General features: G+C 43.0%; 1 protein-coding gene across 4 annotated transcripts in view; it reads left to right on the forward strand.

Annotated features, from left to right (window-relative positions):
• Nucleotides 1–11,118: 11,118 nt before the first annotated feature.
• Nucleotides 11,119–19,436, forward strand: part of cacna2d3a (calcium channel, voltage-dependent, alpha 2/delta subunit 3a) — a 1,093,156-nt gene continuing 1,084,838 nt past the window's right edge. The window contains exons 1-2 of one of the 4 annotated variants that reach the window (XM_038812776.1): nucleotides 11,119–12,500; nucleotides 12,879–12,960. In XM_038812776.1, the coding sequence (XP_038668704.1) occupies nucleotides 12,382–12,500; nucleotides 12,879–12,960 (201 nt within the window). In that variant the 5' untranslated portion in view covers nucleotides 11,119–12,381. The remainder of the gene's footprint in view (nucleotides 12,501–12,878; nucleotides 12,961–19,436) is intronic. The other 3 variants (XM_038812778.1, XM_038812775.1, XM_038812777.1) reach the window with 3 other exon arrangements.

A 19,436-nucleotide genomic window follows, 5' to 3' on the forward strand; every position in this document is an offset into this window, starting at 1 on the left:
GCCTGCAAATCCTGCTGCCTTCAGGCATTGGGGATGGTGCCGACAGTGCGTGGCACTCAGGCTAACACTGGAAAGGTGGTGCCCATGGTAGAAGGCCTGGGGTAAGAAGTCAGAGTCATCTGTCAGGATGTCCAAGGCTTGGCACAAACTGTGCTGTCCATAGCGGAGGCAGGACAGGCGAGACCAGTCCCAGGCAGACCTCACGGAGATTCTGAGTGCAGCCAATGCCGGAAATCCCCGACGCTACTGCCAGAAATTCCTGAAGCACTGAAAAGCCCCTCCTCTTCGGGAGGTAATGGGGAGGGGGGAAGGTTGGCGGTCAAAGCCTCACTCCCCTGACTGTAAACCCAGCATGTTTAATTTCTTCCTTTTTACATGCTTGTAAAAGCTCCTGCAATCTAGTTTTCAATTTCTTGCTTATTTATTCTCATTCCATTTTTGCCTTTGTCACTTTCTTGGTCATAGAATTATTGAATCATAAAAGCCCTACAATGCAGGAGGAGGTCATTCGGCCCATCGAGTCTGCACTGACCCACCGAAAGAGCATGCTACTTAGGTCCACTCCCTGTCCCTATCCCCGCAACCCCACCTACAGATCTTTGGACATTAAGTGACAATTTAGCATGGCCAACCCACATAATCTGCACACCTTTGGACTGTGGGAGGAAACCGGAGCACCTGGAGGAAACCCACACAGACACGGGGAGAAAGTGAAAACTCCATACAGATAGTCAACCGAAGTGGGAATCGAACCCCTGGCGCTATCAGCAGTGCTAACCACTGTGCCATCACAAATGATTTGGATCTCGTGGGATTTCTTTCCTTCACAATGATCATTTAGCAATGTTAACTGTTCAATATACATACAGGTTCATTCTCTTCTGCAAATCAAAATCATATAAGCTACATAAAGAGAATCTTGTAACCTTTTGTAGATGATGGAAATGCATTTGATGTAATCTACTTGGACTTCAGGAAGGCTTTCGGTATGGTGCCACATGGGAGACTGATAGCGAAGGTAAGAGCCCACAGGATCCAAGGAAATTTGGCAAATTGGCTGAATGGCAGGAAGCAGAGGGTGATGATCGAGGGGTGTTTTTCCGATTGGAAGCCTGTATCCAGTGGGGTCCCACAGGGATTAGCGTTGGGGCCCTTGCTGTTTGTGATTTAGATATGAACATAGGAGGGTTGATCAGTAAGCTTGTGGATAATACGCAAAGTGGTGGGGTGGTAAATAGTGAGGTTCGCCTTTGATTACAGGAGGATATAGACAGGCTGGTTAGCTGCGCTGATCAGTGGCAAATGGAATTTAATCTGGATACGTGTGAGGTGATGCACTTGGGCAGGACAAACAAGGCAAGGGAATACATGATAAACAACAGGACTCTGGGAAGCAGTGAGGATCAGAGACCTTGGTGTGCATATACACCAGTCTCTTAAGTAGCAGAGCAGGTGGATACAGTGATTAAGAGGGCATCTGGTATACTTGCCTTTAGTAGCCGAGGCATAGAGTTTAAGAACAGAGAGGTAATACTGGAACTGTATAAAATGTTGGTTAGGCCACAGCCTGAGTACTGCCACATGATAGGAGGGATGTGATAACACTTGAAAGGGTGCAGAGGAGATTTACCAGGATGTTGCCTGGGCTGACCCTGGCGCAGTTGTCACCATGCATCAGCAACAGTACCAGCAGCCAGGTAGATCGTGAGCATAGCTAAGCTGTAATCCAAAATCCATGGCCGTGATTCACCGAGCCTTCGCACTGAAATCGCGCTCAGCGCAGGGGCGCAGAATGGGGTCTCAGACGCGTGATCAGCTCCGAGTGCGGGACGCGATTCTCCTCGGACCGGAGATTCACCTCCAGCTGCGCGCGGTTGACATTGAAAATGGCCCCGCGGTGATTCCCCATGGTCGACCGGCCGAGTTCCCGCCAAGTTCTGCCGGTGTGATTCCAACCTGGTTCCACCCGGCAGGAGCTCGGACTCGCGGTCGCACTGGCCGTCCTGGGCAGGGGACGGGTGGATCAGACTCCGGGGGGGGGGGGGGAGCCTCCACGACGGCCAGGCCCACAATCGGCGGCTACCGATCGGCGCAATCTGGGGGGGGGCCTATCATCTTCCCCGCCGGCCCGCTGTGTAGATCCGCCATGTTGTGTGGGGGCTGGTGCAAAAACGGCCACCGCGCGCATGCACAGACCCATGGCCGGCCGCTGTGCGCAGAGCCCCGTATTGGCACCAGGTGCTGCGGGGCACACGCCGGGGCCCTGCAAGCCCCCTAAAGTTGGAGAATCGCTCCAGGCTTTTTGAAAAAAGTCCGGAGTGATTCCTGCCCGTTTTCCGGTGGATGTGGGGACATAGCCCCATTTTTGGAGAATCCAGACCCATGTCTGCGGGGGAGAAATTCTGATGACCATCCAATGCCATCAGATTACATGGTTACCCTGAGTTGTACTGCTGTGTCACCCTCAACATGTTCCTCTCCTCCCCCCTGCCCCCAACCCCTGCACTGCTGCCTCTTGGTGCCGAGAATCTGGGTTCGATCTCGGCCCCGGGTCATTGTCCTTGTAGAGTTTGCACATTCTCCCTGTGACTATTTGGGTTTCACCCCCACAGTCCAAAGATGTGCAGGGTAGGTGATTGGCCACACTAAATTGCCCCTTAATTGGAAAAAGATTGGGTACTCTAAATTTAAAAAAGACATGTTCCCCCCAGCCCAACACCCCTTCATGATGATGTCATCCATATTCCTCTTCCTCATTTTGTCAGAAACGTCCAGAGAATGCTCATACAATTCTTCTGGAACATAAGACTGCACTGGGTCACTGCTGAGATTCTGAGTCTCTTCAGAAGGGTGTTCAGGCGCTGGTGTGCCTTCGCACTCAGCTGATGACCTTCCACTTTCAGACCCTGCAGCAATACCTCTACATTGAGCCACCTCCTAGACGGTGGGCCCTGGTGATGTATTTTCTCTACCTATACACGGCCTGTACAGGCATGCAGCTCCTGTTAGTAGACCTGAGGGGTCTTCATAACTTCTTGCAGGCACTCTCCGGCTATTACCAGGACCTGTTCAAAGACTGGAACATGTAAGTTGCTTTAGGCTGCACCCACTTTTCAGTTTCTTGAAAATCCTTCTGTCACAATTAAGTTTGCACTTCCGCACCACGCTCCTGATCTACAGGGACCCTGTGCAGAGAGGGGTAGAGAGGAAGGAGGACCTCCTTGTAAACCTGTTTCTGGGCCTGGCCAAACTTACCATAAACAAGTCCAGGCAATGGACAACTGAGAGGGTCGTCCGACCCAACTCTCTGCCCCTCTACTGCGGCTACATTCAGGGCCGGGCATCCTGGAGAGGGAGTAAGCGGTGTCCACTGGCACCATTGAGGCCTTCCGTGCCCACAGGGCCTGGGGTGCTGTATTGACCCTTTTAATCAAATTTTAGTTTACTGTTTAAAGTTTTATTTGTCATTTATATTTGTTTAATGCAGTATCCTTTTAAGGGGCTGCTCCTTTTAATTTATCCCTCAGTTTATTTAATTTAGTTTATTTGGTTTCAATAAAATAGTCATAGTCCACATTGCACCCCTGTCCCCATCAATGACTGGCACCTGGCCTGAGATGTGGGGAGCTTCTATCCTCATTACCTGTCCCTGCCAACAGGGGTCCTGGTGACTGCTGCAACTGGTGTTAGGGATAGGCCCAGTCCTGTTGCTCCCAGTGAGGTCTCCTGTGGGTCTCCTCACTAGATGAGCTTTGTGCTATCCCGCCAGGAGGTTGGCAACTGGTTGTGGGGTGGTGACATTAGGACTGTGCAGCTGTTCATCTCCATTCTAAGAGCCTGGTGTGTGGGCAGGCCCAACAAATTGGGGATGTGTGTGTTGGGTGTGACCTTAGCTACAGTATTATGTGGAGCTTGGGTTTTACACAGTGGTTGTGACACAGAGCTGGTCAGGTTTCCTGGCCGGGGGTGGGATGGGTGGGATCAGGGGCGTAGTGGATAGGCAGGGCTTGGACACATCTCATGATCAGGGGTGGGCAAGCTGATAGTGACCATCGCTTTGAGAGGGGTTGTGTGCCAGGGAGGGTTCCAGCGGCAACATTGCATGTGTCCTTTGTTTGGGGTGAGCTCTGCTAACCCCCTGCTCCCCCTGCTGCGGGGTCATGCTTCTGAGGTGTGTACTGAGGAGTCCCAAAACCTGGTGGGCTGGCGATGAGCATGGCCATGCCCATCCCCTTGAATGTATTGCTGGGGTATGAGGGTTTCCAGATAGGCAGACTAGCCAGGGATCCACATGACCAGAAGCCCTCAGAGCATTTGCAGGACACTGTCAGCAATCTCAACAACCAGGGGCCTGCAAGTTGCAGCTGGAGGGTGAGTTGTAATGATTTTATGCAGCAATGGGGATCCCAGGAGTGCACTTCACTCCCGAGCGGGACACTGTGAGTCCATGCACTTGCCACCAAGTCATTCCCAGCTACTCCCTGAGGTCCACGCATACACCCCCAACAAACCCAAGAAGTTTGTCAAGTTTTCTGACCTCCTTGCTCCGCTCAATGGCCAATATTTCTGGGTCCTTCTGGTAAATACTTGCACCATTTCATGACCGCCAGCTGAGAGGCCTGGAGCACTGAGCTTCCTGCCCACTAATGAGATTATAATCAATGCAAATCTCAGTTTTGCATGGCACAACTGGCACAGGACATGTCACTCACTGCCCACAGGAGGCTGGAGCATTGGGCTTCAACCCCGTTTTTCAGCTGATGCTCAATTCTCTGCTGGGTCGGTATAACCACTACAGGCGACATGCAACGGAGAATCCACCCCATAAAATCCTGAGTGAGGATTCATGAAGGATGCTTCCTCTTGTGGAGAATACCAGAACCAGGGGACACAAGGAAATGCATCTCCCTTTTAAGTCAGAGATGAGGAGAAGCTTTTTCTCTCCGAGGATCGTTAGTCTGGAATTCACTTCCCCAGGAAGCAGTGTATCGAACCCACAGGAGGCAGACACATAGGCAAAAGCAGAAAATACAGACCAAGGTTTATTTCAATTCAATTACAATACTCCTCCACTCCCCTACAGGTCTCCTTCTCAGACCTGCAGCTAGGCCAGAGTTTTTATACAACTGGTACTCTCTTGTAAAGGGGAAACCCGCCCCCTTAAACGGGTAGGCCTGTCTGTCTTGAAGGGGAAGTTCAGTTTCCGGGGAGGTCACAGGAAATCGTATAGTCCCGATCCCGAGACCTCCATTGGGGTTATAACACTGTGGAAGTGGGGCTATTGCATTTATTCAAGGCTGATTCAGATAGAGTTTTGATTGATGAGGGAGTCAAGGGTTGCCGGGGACACACAGGAAGGTTGCGTTGAGACCACCCACAAACAAAGTTACCATAATCTTACCATATAGTGTAGCAGATTTGAAGGGCCGAATGGCCTTCTTGTGCTTTTTAATCCCCCTGTTAAACTTAGTGAAATGATTGTTCAGGGCAACCTGTGCAACTTTGGCTTTATGCAAGAAGCAGTCCTAATGGGAGATGTGGATTATCTGTCCAGTAAACCTAACTGTCTGATTTAACAGGGAGGTGGCTGCATAAGGGCACTAATATTATTTCAGCCTTTATCAATCTTCTAAATTAGTTCTAGATATTTGTCAGTGTAAAATTTCAGGTATTCTTGTCTCTAATTGCACTTCTGCATTGAAAATACAAAAAATACAGAAGGTCTCACTCTAAAGCTTTTCTCTGCATTGAGCTAACTTTTGCAGTTGGAATACTCTATATTCGGCCTCAATGATTCAGGACCATGAAGGGGAAAGATTGGCATCCTTTACCTTCTGCTACAAAGTGTATATGTGTGGAAGTTGGGTGCAGGCAGATCAGGTTCATCTGCGATATTGTACATGGTTGAATAACTTGTCAGCGCTAAACATAAATAAATATCATGTGGACAAATGCCCAGAATTCCGTCAGTACCTATTGAGCTGCATCCTAGCATCTCACAACACATTTAAGAGACACAAGGACAAAATTGATCGGAAAAAGAATGTTGCATCAACATCCTTCCATGCCATACTAACAGCACACAGGCTACCCATTTCCTGCACTGCTTTTATGTCCAGCAGATCATGCTTTGCATTGTTTCTGCTTAATTGGTGGCCAGTTTGTTCACCTGACTGAGGGGAACTGGTTAGACACTGGCTAGATACTGATGGCACGGTAGCACAGTGGTTAGCACAGTTGCTTCACAGCGCCAGGGTCCCAGGTACTGGCTTGGCTAACTGTCTGTGCGGAGTCTGCACGTTCTCCCTGTGTCTGCGTGGGTTTCCTCTGGCTGCACCAGTTTCCTCCCACAAGTCCTGAGAGGCGTGCATGTTAGGTGAATTGATCTGAATTCTCCCTCTGTGAACCCGAACAGGCTCCGGAGTGTGGCGGCTAGAATATTTTCACAGTAACTTCACTGCAGTGTCAGGCTACTTGTGACACTAATAAAAATTATTATTATGAGGTGCAGTGTCAATCGTCCACTCCCATCAGGTCCAAGTCCCCCACTGGATGTCAACCCCTGTGACTGGGTTCAAACACGTATAATCTTCTAATTCATAGAATTTACAGTGCAGAAGGAGGCCATTCAGCCCATCGAGTCTGCACCAGATCTTGGAAAGAGCACCCTACCCAAGCCCACATCTCCACCCTATTCCCATAACCCAGTAACCCCACCCAACACAAGGGCAATTTTGGACACTAAGGGCAATTTAGCATGGCCAATCCACCTAACCTGCACATCTTTGGACTGTGGGAGGAAACCGGAGCACCCGGAGGAAACCCACGCACACACGGGGAGAACGTGCAGACTCCGCACAGACAGTGACCCAAGCCGGGAATCGAACCTGGGACCCTGGAGCTGTGAAGCAATTGTACTAACCACTATGCTACCGTGCTGCCCCGATAATAATTGCTTATTGTTACAAGTAGGCTTCAATGAAGTTACTGTGAAAAGCCCTTAGTCACCACATTCCGGCACCTGTTCGGGGAGGCCGGTACGGGAATTGAACTGGTGCTGCTGGCCTTGTTCTGCATTACAAGCCAGGTGTTTAACCCACTGTGCTAAACAAGCCCCTTAAGATGTGGATTACAGTGTATCTTTATGAGAAAGGTCCGAGACCCATTTTCTTTTAGAGTATCCAATTCATTTTTTCCAATTAAGGGGCAATTTAGCATGGCCAATCCACGTAGCCTGTAGATCTTTGAGTTGTGGGGGTGAAACCCATGCAGACATGGGGAGAATGTGCAAACTCCACACAGACAGTGACCCAGAGCTGGGATCGAACCTGGCACCTTGGCGCCGTGAGGCAGCGGTGCTAACCACTGCGCCACCATGCTGCCTAAATCTCGAGGCAGAAGTGCTATCACTGAGCCAGGATGGAAACAGCTTTATTCTGTTCTTTTTGTGTAAGGATTATTATTTTAGCTCAGGGAATTTGGGAAAATGATAAGAAATATACTAGACCTTAATTTTACTGTTTTACTTCAGGAAGTGAGCACAGAAAATCGTGGAACTATGCCAACAGAAAAACTACTGACACTTTTTTTAAATTCCAAATTTGTTGAGTTTTGCTGAGCAAAAGATACATTTGCCCTGATCCACTGAATTCTGAAAATGATTTGAATTTTTTGCACTTTGACCCAGGTTTGATTTTAACCCCAACCAGAACAGAATCTTATGTAAGAATTTAAAAACCCACAAAGACATAGAGGCACACCTTCAGATACAAGTCGACCTCTGTGTGGTATCAGAGTAGGTTTCACAGAGGAAATGATTTCTCAAAGAATAAGAAACAGCGTACTTTCTGATCGTACAATAACCTTTGTAGTGTCTCTCAAGTGCAAGTGCCTTCTAACCCAATAACAAATCAACATTGCACATACTAAACATCCAGCTTATGCTGAGTCAAAGCAGATGTATCATGATTCGCTATTGCTGTCTTTGAGGCCAGGGATTTTCAGGGTAGCTTCGTCAGCAATTTATTGATGTTCGCTCTTGGTAGTGACAGAAAATTATCAGAATGTGCAGATAGATTGAATGAGTAGCAAGAACAAACATGTCATTGAAATATCCCAACTGGATGAATCCTGCATTAGGTGCCAGATTGTGATCATATGTCCACTTTACTAAGGAGATTCCTCAACATTAACAAATTAATTATTTATTCACAGGCTTGAATCACTTAGCCTACATTGATTTACTTACGTTGCATTTCCTTTCATTCACAAGTCATTTAAAGCTTAATTCTTGCTTAACATACCAATGCAATCGTTTAGTTAGGTAGTTCTGTCCACATTATTAGAGGGTGGTCCTATATAACAATTGAGCGTTTGATTTCATCCAGATGTGAGGGATCAATCCCTTCATCGGAAAGCTTTAGCTTTGTTAAAGATGAACTAGCCAAGCATAGAAATATGAATTATATTAGTCCAATTCTCTAACTATTCTATCAAAGGGAATATGTGGTGTTTGCCTGTAAATTGCACACTTGTTAGCTGCCTGATCTATCAGATGAACATAAAAAACTATTAAGAAGTGTCTTACCAAATACAGTGAAATGTGAGTGGAACAGGCTGATGAATGTTGGAAACGGGTGAAGTCCAATGTAAAAAATCAAATATTTGCAATATTCACTGCAAGACCAGTGCAAAAAACAAAAAAGGTGCCACTTGCTTTCAGAAAACCTACATTAAATGTATATACTTCAAATACTAATAATCTAATGTCATGTTGATGCTCATGAAATGAAGCAAGAACAGGATTTCAGATGGAACTGGCATGATGAGCTTGCACATTTTGGCTTATGAATAGCAGAAATCACAGATGCACTGCAACAAGAATTTGCATTTCTATGCCATCTTTGTTGTAAAGGGTAATTCACAAATAAAGGGGCTTGGGAAACAAACACTAAAATGAAGTTAGGGTTACTGTTAGAGGAAGTGAGGAGTGTGATCCAAGAGGTCGGGTTTGAGGAAGTTTTTGAAGCTGAAGAGAGATGTGCAGTCAGAGAAGTTTATAACAATTTGTAATGAAATGTTTCAAGATTGGATGGGTGAGCCCATGAAGGGTGTGAACATGATGATGAGAACTTTCCATTAGGAATGTTGGGGCGAAAACCAGAAGTAGCATGATTGGTGTAGCATAGGATATGGGCGACAAAGCTTTGGATGTTCTGAAGTTTATGGAGTGTGAAGAATGTGAGGTCAGCCATGTGAGCATCGGAATATCAATTCTGGAGATGATAAAGAGATGAAAATTTCAATAGTAGATGGGCTGAGGTAGAGCTGGAGGTGGGTAATGTTACAGAGATGAAAATAGGTGATCTTTGTGACAGAAAGTTTATTTAATTAGAAAATCAACCTGATGTTTAATAAAATCCTAACAGTTTGACACAGTGGCCAGAGATGAGGAATGTAATTAATGATATTGGTGCATACTTTGTGCTGGGAGGTGGCACAAAGACAATAGCTTTGTCTTATCTAAAGGAAATTGCAGCTCATCCAAGATTGTATGTCGGTTAAGGAGCCTGGCACACAGAAGCAGTAAAGAAGTTGAACGAGATGGTGGAAAGGTACAATTGGGTGTCATCAGTGAACAGGTGGAGGTTGAGTTTATATCTGCAAACGACGTAGCCAAAGGACAGCAGATGAATGAGAAAGAGAAGTTTAGAAATAGATTTGAACAGTACAAGATCACAATGAATGATAGTTTTGTCACTGCTGGTGGAGAGGAGGAAAAAATAACACATGATTAGCCAGAGTCAGAAAAATAGAAGCCATTGGATGGGATATTAACTAGAGTGATTGTGAGGAATTGAGTGATTTGTGGACAATAATTGAGTCAAATATTTGAGGAACTGGTATCCTGGAGGTCTCTGAAGAAGTGTTCTTATTACAGAATAGGACCCGTGCACCAAGTCTTTGCAGGAGTTTCAGTTTATGTGGGAGTAGACGAACACTGTGCAGAGAATTGGCAATGGTGTTAAGTTAAGGGTGGAGGTAAATTCTCTTCCAGAATGGGAAATAGGCTATCTTGGTAAAGGACAGATATTGGGCAATGAAGTTTAGATCAGGATTGAGCAGAGGGTGCCCTGTTTGCCTGAGCACACAGCTTGCAGAGGGTGATGGAATTAGCATGGAGTTTATATTATTTTCTCATATTTTGCAAACAAGATGCAGCTGTTATGGAATTACGTTGGCAGAGGTAGATCTGAGCACCACTGAATGGCAGCACATACAACAAGATTAGGATATGGACTTTGCTTGTATCCTGGGAGACACCGAAATTGTTCGAATAGGGAAGGCAAAAAGCAGAAATGACAGGACATGTGCCAGCTAATTTGGGCAAGTAACAGTAGAACTATGTGAAGGTGGTGTGGCAGTGATGTGCCAAAATGGAAATGCAAACTAATGGAGTGTGCTGAATAGCACAGGTAGAATGAGGAGAATATGAAGGGAAAATGTACTCCAGCTGCAGTCACAAAGGATATAATTGACATTAACTAAGGCAGTCTCAGTGCTGCACAGTCGAAATATCAGGTGGAAACAATTTGAACAGCAAATAATAGGAGAACTGAACGTGGAGCTGAGTGATGCAAATACATTTGTGAAAGGAAAGGAGGAAATGTTTCAAATAATACCATGGTTGGGGAGGATGAAGGAGTTGAGGTTGTATTAAAGATAGGGAGGGCTGGTTACAGTATTTTTGATGAGGGAACCACAGATACACAATTGAAATCTTAACAAATGGTACCCATCTGACCAGCTTGAATTGTGCACTATTTGGGCATGGATAAATAGTGCAATTACAACAATAATTTCTTTGCAAGGGTGCTTTACAATAATGACAAAAACCCAGGTGATTTTTTTAAAAACTCACATCTGATGATGGTACTGTCGGTGGGACTTCCTCAAAACATTTCAGTCAAAACCTGAAGGTTTGTTTTCTGAAGTGCAACAGCCTTAGGTCAAAAGGACTTAAAACAGATAGTTCCTCTGGTGAGGTCCAGTCTCACCACAGATGTGCAGCACATTTGCCAAGCTACAAAAGCCAGGAATGGGGCGCACCATCTCAGTGAGTCGAAAGGATGAATTATCAGGATAACTTTGTTCAGAATTTCTTGGAGTTCAACCTTAAAAAAGACACTTGTCAGGAAATTGTTCTCACAGAAAATAATTGCAGCATACAGATATATTGTGTAGCAGGAATGAGCAGGCGAAAGAGAAGTCCCAACTGGACAGACATTACGTTGTGTTAGCTTGTGATCTTATGCATACTTTACCAAAGGGATTCCTCTACATGAAGAAATTAATTATTCATTCGCAGTGTTGAGTCATTTAGCCCGCATTGATTTACTTATGTTGCATTTCCTTTCATTCACAAGCCTTTTTAAGTCTTCGGTTTTTCTTAACACACCGATGCAGTCAGTCTGTAGCATACGACTTAATCGAATTGGTTGTAGAGCAGCTGGATACAGCCTGTTCGCCTGAAAGGGGCTGCCGTTTCAAAGCAACTGAGAATCCTATTTCCCTCTGTTGTAGTTCTCCTTTTGAGTACGTGCGCTTATTTTGGTCCTGAGAGTTACCGGATTCACTTTTGCAGTCGACTCCACCCCGTCAGCTGAATACGAGAAGCTTTCGAGCAGCGGCGCACGAAATGAATTGGGACGTCTCCAGTGGGTGTTCAGCGTCTCAAGTGTAAGGTCCGTGAGTCACTTTGAGCTCAACCCCCTGTCAGCCCTACAGCAAAGTGCTTCTCACTCAGCCTGCTATCAGTCCTGGAAGAGGCATTGTGTCACAGTTTTCAGTGCTCTTACTGGCTTTCATCAGCACTTTCCATTAATGCCTGCTCCGGTGAACCAGCGCTGCATGACTTGATGTGGGATGAATGCTCGAGGTTACCGGGAAGATAAAGGGAGCCTGCAGGCAGCTTTACATCTACACAGTGAGCATTAATTGCGAGAAGATAGCTTACTCTGTTGAAATCAATAGACTCTTGTGGCCTGTAGCAGAGGGCACACTGGACCGGCAGTAGGTCATTGAATGATGATATTATACAGGGGACTGCATACTGCAGAGTTGTTGAGAAGTATATGCAACTGCCTGCAGTAAAGGTAGAATCGGTCTCACCACCAAGGATATAATACCAGCAGCAACATTCTGAACTCACTGAAGCTTTTCCGTGCTTCCCTGTTATTCTTTTATCTGGGATGTCCCAGAAATGAAGATGAACTGACAAATCTATTTTAAGTCTGAGATACAGCGCAGCATATTCCATTAGCAATCGGGTTTATTCCAATTGTGCAATTCGTTCTGATCTGTGGAACTACAAAAAAAGAAATGCAGAGATATATGCATATTTTACAAGCTTTCTGTAGCTTTTCTGTAATCGTGTGGGCATCTTTCAGCATTATACGGGCACAAGCGAAAGAATCACAGCAACAAATTCCCCTCAATGTGTAAGTCTTGATTTCTGTTCTTTTGCATTTCATGTGCAGTTGATTGTTTTTGCGGTGAAATGATTGCATGCTGGATTACATTTAAAGTTGGTTTAAGACGAGTGTTTTGCAACGCTGCAGGATCTCTATGCTTCATAAAACATAACCTCATGTTCTGCGATCGCCCGAAATCTATAGTTTGGAGGGTCTGCCCTGCACACTAATGTCTGGATCCTAAACATGCTTGATAGAGAAAAAGGTGATTATCTTTCGTCATATGACAAAATTAATTCGAGAAAGAATAAAACAGGATTACTTTCTATTGATTACAACCGGAAATCAAATTGTTATCTCTCTCCTTTTCCAATGTTACCCATATGTTAATGTCTTGTTTTTTAGGGTGAAACTATGGGCTTCGGCCTTTGGAGGGGAAATCAAATCTATTTCAGCCAAATATTCAGGCTCACAATTCCTGCAGAAGGTAACAAGCCTTTTCTCATTTTTAAATTCAGGACCGTTGTTTGACTGTTTTAGAACTTACGAGTCATTTGACAACCGATTGCATTTTAAGTAACTGACCCCTTTTCAATAAGCTATGATATTTATCATTCCATTTCAACTGATGCGCATTTAATTGAACGTGTTTGGCAGTCGATTGCTGTCCGTTTACAGAAGCTAAGATTTATGTCACCGTATCATGATACCAATTTAATTGACCATTCTTGGCTTACTTAGCACAGTGTAAGGCTAACTTTCGTTGTTTTGACCGGTAGTTGTTTAACTTTTCACTTGACTTTTTGAATATATTTTAGTTTGGAAAAAAAATAGGCCTCGATATAGGATATATACACACAATTGTGTGTGATTTTTGCAGCGCCTACAGTGTGCTGACTTCATTCCGCTGTCATTTCGCTCCAGCTTTGGGATGTATTACACCATTACAGATAAGAGAAATGAATGTCTTATCTAACTGTTCAGGTGCCTGGCTGGATAATATTCTGGCGCACTGCTACAGGGATCTGGAAAGTGCTGCACAGTCCAGTAAATTACTATTGAAATGCAGAATACGAGTTAAAATCCATGTCAAATGAGTAACTTTATCACAAAATGGTTATGTGCCTATAATGATTGCAAACAGATGTTTTTAGTCGGCCTATTGTTTAAGACACATGGACCATGTTGGGCAATTGAAATGTTAAAATGAGGAAATGATCCTCTGAGGGAAAAATGAATGAATTAATAAGTAGAAATTCGCCAATTCACTACCATAAATACATAATGATGCATTGTGGGAATTTTTCACAAGCGTGAAGGACCCAGATGTCACACAGACCAAAGCCTTCCTGGTATAAGGCCATGCTTCACAGGAGTGAAAGGACATTTTAATAAATTGTGCTCTTATCTCATACTATGAGGTGATATGATCTATTTATTACATGGTGTCTTTTTAAACAAAGTCTAAGATACACGTGATGAATGGTTTAATTTGTGTTTTTACCTTTGCAATTATTAATCCTGGGCAATGAAAATATTAATGCAATCCGTATGGCTAACTTGAACGTATAAAAAGCGTAGTCAGTTAAAGATTTTGCCTGATCCTTATCATTGCACTACAAACAGTTTTGGCTGTTCCCCTGCACCATACTCAAAAATTGAAAATGTCCAATAACCAGAGGGATGTGTTTCTGGTTTCTTACTGTGACATCTGGGCTCTGTGCTGTTTAATGACATTGTATAATGATGTGCCTATGATAATTGTCAATGCAAGAATATTAAAGTGTGAAGAAGCATTTTAAAATCTCTTGGAACTCATGTACTGCAACCTATATCATGAAAAGAGAAAAGTTAACGTATTTGGAGCATCTTATATTTTGCGACTTGAGAATGTCACCTGAGCAGTTCCGTATTGGCAAGGATTACTTTTATTTTATAGAAATAGAAAAGTAATTAAATATGTAAAGACAAAGATTCAAATTGAAAAACAAACCAGGTCATATGGAATAGTATTTTTTAAATGCAACATTGGAAGCATTGCAACTCTAACGGAATAAAATCTTGACAGGCCCTTACTGTTTGCACAGTTACACCAGAAATGTAAACCTATCTTTTCCGTTGATGGATGTGACAGACCTTCTGTACATTTCCAGCATGTTGCATATTATTATCGGCATCACGTTAACTACAGGCTCAGATTCAATCATTCAAACAAATTTTATCTTGATTTATAAAGTGTCGACTTATGCACTGGTGTGATGATTCTGGATTATATGCCAGAGTGCTGATTTATGGAAAACTGCTCTTATATTAGATGCTCTCTTTCTCTCTCTCTATGTATAATATATTATATATGTAAATTTCTGCGATACAAACATAGCTAATTTACAAGGTTTTTACAGTTGTCATGTGGATTTCACAGTGTAAAAGAGATTGTCAGCCTCCCACTGAAGGCCATGCTTACATTGTGAAAGACTTGGTAAAGCCATCCCTGCTAACTAATGCATCTTTGACAACAGTTATATATAAATACATCTGCATGCAAGGCACCATCTTAAACTACTAATTTCAAGAGAAGGTGTAGAGCATTTTCAAATAATGCCTGAGAATATGTAAAAATGGAAATCCTGTTGTGATTTTACAAGTTCGTTCTTTCTTTGCATTGAGAACAGAATGCATTAAAAAACAATGAGTTTTCAAGTGATGCACAGGATGAGTGTGACAATCTGCAGTCAGACACATATGGTTTTTCAGAAACAGTTGTTTTTCTTTCCGTGCTTAAATTTCTTCATCCATCTTTTTCTTGGAATTTTACTGTCAGTTTTTGAATGGTTTATACGTACGTTTAATAACACTGTTGTCTATCTACATGATTATGTGGGTTGTAATAATAACATTAGTAGATATGGTAAGGGAGAAAAATATAATTGTGTTCACAGTGTAACAGACAGTATAAATGATCATGTTTGATTTGGAAAATACATACGTTTATATACGTTGAACATTTCAATCATGAATGGAACTTTTCAAAATATAAAGTCAGTAAATAGTATCACAGTGTAATATAGATAGAATTATGAATAACTCAATACCTCACTTCAAAACAAATACTTTTTATCAGCCACATAATCAAAGACATGTATTTGATAATATCATAATATTTACACGTGGTCTGCATTTATGGAAATTGGTAAGTTGTTGAGAAAACAATTAAATCTAATATATTGGCCTGGATTTTGCTCTCAGCAGCAAAGGAATGTCTTTTACCCTTTGTGTCACTAACAACTACTCGTAGACCTTTACTGGCTTATCAGTGGAGAATTCCGCAAATCCAGCATCTTTTCCAAAGTGGCTTCCTCTACAGTGCAACAGGACAACAATAGTGAGGCTCCTCAAACAATCAGATTGAATTATTCTTACTGAGACACATAAATTCCAAACCAGGAAGTAGTAAACTGAAAATAGTAAGAGTGAAGTGGAGAGTAGGAGGAAACTAAATGTGATGTCCAGCTAAAGAGGCAAGTGGAAAGAATAACAACATTTTTATTTACTATTTAAACATGCAACATCAATGTTCTGTTGAGGGAATGAGAATCTACACTGATAAAATTAATTTTTCGGTGCCAGGGAGGTTGTTTGTAAGTCATTATCACTTGAATTCATCAGTTAAAAACTCACTGCTAAGTGTGCCACCCATAACTGTCTGAGCCACCATTGTTATAGAACTAAAGAGTAAAACCCAAAGTTCATGCCATTGCAGTGATTTTGGTGCTGACTCTATTAGAAAGGATTACAACTGCATGTACTTTGGAGGAACAGGGCAGTTCTGATAGCAACTTCTGGATTTCTGTGTTTATTTGTGCAGTTTGTGGAATTTACTTTCATATTTACCCTGTAAAGATGGTGAGTGCAGATAGCCTCACCATTATTATTACAGTAAAATCTGGGCATTTATATATATAATACATATATATCAACGGCAAGAACACAGTTTTGAGTTTTAGATAATGTGTAAGAAGAGCTGAACTTGACCCCAGGTGGGATTTGTATATCACTTGATATGTTTTGATTGTGTCACTAATTTATAATTCTTTTTTACCGACAGATTTTTCTTTGTATGAATAAAGGATGAATAGATTTGTATAGAACATGCCCCCTTTAAACATGCTTACTTTTGATAATTTACTATGATCATCTCTTATCTGACATGTTGCATTACCATACCGTGTCAGGAAACAAATTTAAAAATAAATAAACTTATCAGCAATGTTTGTACAAATATATGCATTGTAAAAAAAATGTATCTTATATGAGGGATGATTCTACCCTATACTAATGATAAATTTATTGCTTCATGTGAATATGCACAGTTACAACATAAATGATGTTTAGCCTCTGATGAATGGACAATTCTCAAATTCCAATATTTCCTCAAGGTGTTTTGGGATCATTTTGGGATCCTTGAAATGTTTCCATTGTCTTGAAAACACATGACACAATGACATTATTTGGTGTTTCAAACAAATGCTGAGTGGGATACTGCCGTCGGGACCAAGTGGTCCCACGAATGTGACCAACCCCCCTCTCCGCGGTAGGTTACCTGGCAATGGGACGGGTGGGCCACACAAAATACCTTAGGCTTCAGTGGGACCAGAAGATCCCACTGGCCAATGGCGTGCTGCCTCCACCACTGCGAAACACGCTACGGGAGATCGGAAAATTCAGCAAGTGAGAGCCACTATTTACCCTGCAAAGATGGTTAGTACGGATAGTCTCACCATTATTATTACAGTAAAATCTTGGCTGTGTGGGTGGCATGGTAGCACAGTAGTTAGCACTGTTGCTTCACAGCTCCAGGATCCCAGGTTCGATACCCGGATTGGGTCACTGTATGTGCGGAGTCTACATGTTGTCCCCGTGTCTGCATGGGTTTCCTCCGGGTGCTCCGGTTTCCTCCAACAGTCCAAAGATGAGCAGATTAGGTGGATTGGCCATGCTAAATTGCCCTCAGTGTCCAAAAGAAGGTTAGGTGGGGTTGCTGGGCTATGGGGATGGGGGGAATTGTAGGCTTGGGTGGGGTGCCCTTTCCAAGGTCTGGTACAGACTCATTGGGCCGAATGGCCTCATTCTGCACTGCAAATTCTATGATTCTATGATTTTTTGACACCTTTTTCCATCTTGGTTTTTAGCCATTTTTTGGGGGAGGGGATCATTATTGTTCCTTATCTGGGGAATGGTATGGAATCCATCTCATAGATGAACATCCTGCAACAATTCATGCAATTAGAAGCACTGTTGCTTCACAGTTCCAGGGTCCACGGCTTGGGTCACTGTCTGTGCGGAGTCTGCACTTTCTCCACGTGTCTGCGTGGGTTTCCTCCGGGTGCCCTGGTTTCCTCCCACAAGTCCCAAAAGACGTGCTGTTAAGTAATTTGGACATTCTAAATTCTCCCTCTGTGTATTCGAACAGGATTCGGAATGTGGCGACTAGGGGCTTTTCACAGTAACTTCATTGCAGTCTTAATGTAAGCCTACTTGTGACAATAAAGATTGTTATTATTATTAATTAGAAGGGAGACTCTCACTGGTGGTTTAAGGGCAGGCCATTTCTGATAGGTAACATGTTAAACCGTGGGTTTACTCCCCCAGATGGACTGAAGGAATATTCCCATTGTTAGGAACCAGCTAGATTAAATAACTGATATTTATTAGGTGTGGGGTGTCTGACCATATTTTGCTATTGATTTACATGAACTGTGTTCTTCCTGGGAAAATTAGAGTAGAAGATATTTTATAACTTGTGTAATCCTTATAGATCCATGAATGTGTAGTGGAAGTGAAGGAGCAGTATATTGTCGTTAATCTTTTCTTGTTGAATAAATGTTACATTCTTTTGTTAAAAAGTCAACCGCCAGTCCTGCGACTGTTCATCCACGTCTCCAAACAAAAAATTATAGTTACAATCTATTGAGCCTGGGATCTGACTGCCCAGTAGTAACATCAACTGCAATCATAACAAAAGTGAGGGCTCTTGCAGAATATTTCAGAATGTGGAGAGTGGATTATTGGACACTGATTAATAATAATTCATCAGGATCCTTCAATACATGGAGAGCAAGTTACTGGACACTGAATATGAAAACTTGGTCTTGGATTTATTGTTATAAGGTGGGATCTGTGAATCCTTAAAGAACAGTCCATGGAGCTACTGAACACAGGAATTGGAGTTGCTGTGAGGTATATTTAGGTTGAAATCCAAAATAGTATTGGAAGATGTTAAGGCTTTTCTAAAGATGGAAAATGGAACTGATTTACAGAAAATAACCAAGAGCCAGTTAACGGAATTAGCAGATCAGTTGCAGTTAGAATTACTTGGAAGGATGAGGAAAGCAGACATAGTTGAAACAATAGTGCAGCATTTGAAATTGCAAGGGATACATGTGAGACCAACTTCTCCAAAAGATGATGCACTTGATTACGATTGAGTTAGAAATGAAAAAACCTTGAAATGGAAGGAAGAGGAAAAGAAAGAGATAGAGAAAGGCAATGAATGCAATTGGGGGAGAAAGAAAATAAAAAGGGGAGAGTGTTTCAAATGGAACAAGCAAAAAGGCAAGAGAGAGAAAAACAAAGGGAAGGGAATTGGACATGTGAAAATATGACTTGCAGAGAGAGCAGTTAGCTAAGGAGGATTGAGAAAAGGAGAGAGATAATAAAAATCTTTATTAGTGTCACAAGTAGGCTTACATAACACTGCAATGAAGTCACGGTGAAAATCCCCTAGTCGACACACTACGGCGCCTATTCGGGTACACTGAGGGAGAATTGAGAATGTCCAATTCGCCTAACAAGCACGGCTTTCAGGAATTTCAGCTTAAAAGGCTGACAATTAAAGGAGAGATACCAGAAGGTGAGGTAGGACTTATTTCCCGACAAGAATCCAGTGGGGAAATGTTTAAATTT

Source organism: Scyliorhinus canicula, chromosome 11, assembly GCF_902713615.1.
Source record: "Scyliorhinus canicula chromosome 11, sScyCan1.1, whole genome shotgun sequence".
NCBI lineage: Eukaryota > Metazoa > Chordata > Chondrichthyes > Carcharhiniformes > Scyliorhinidae > Scyliorhinus > Scyliorhinus canicula.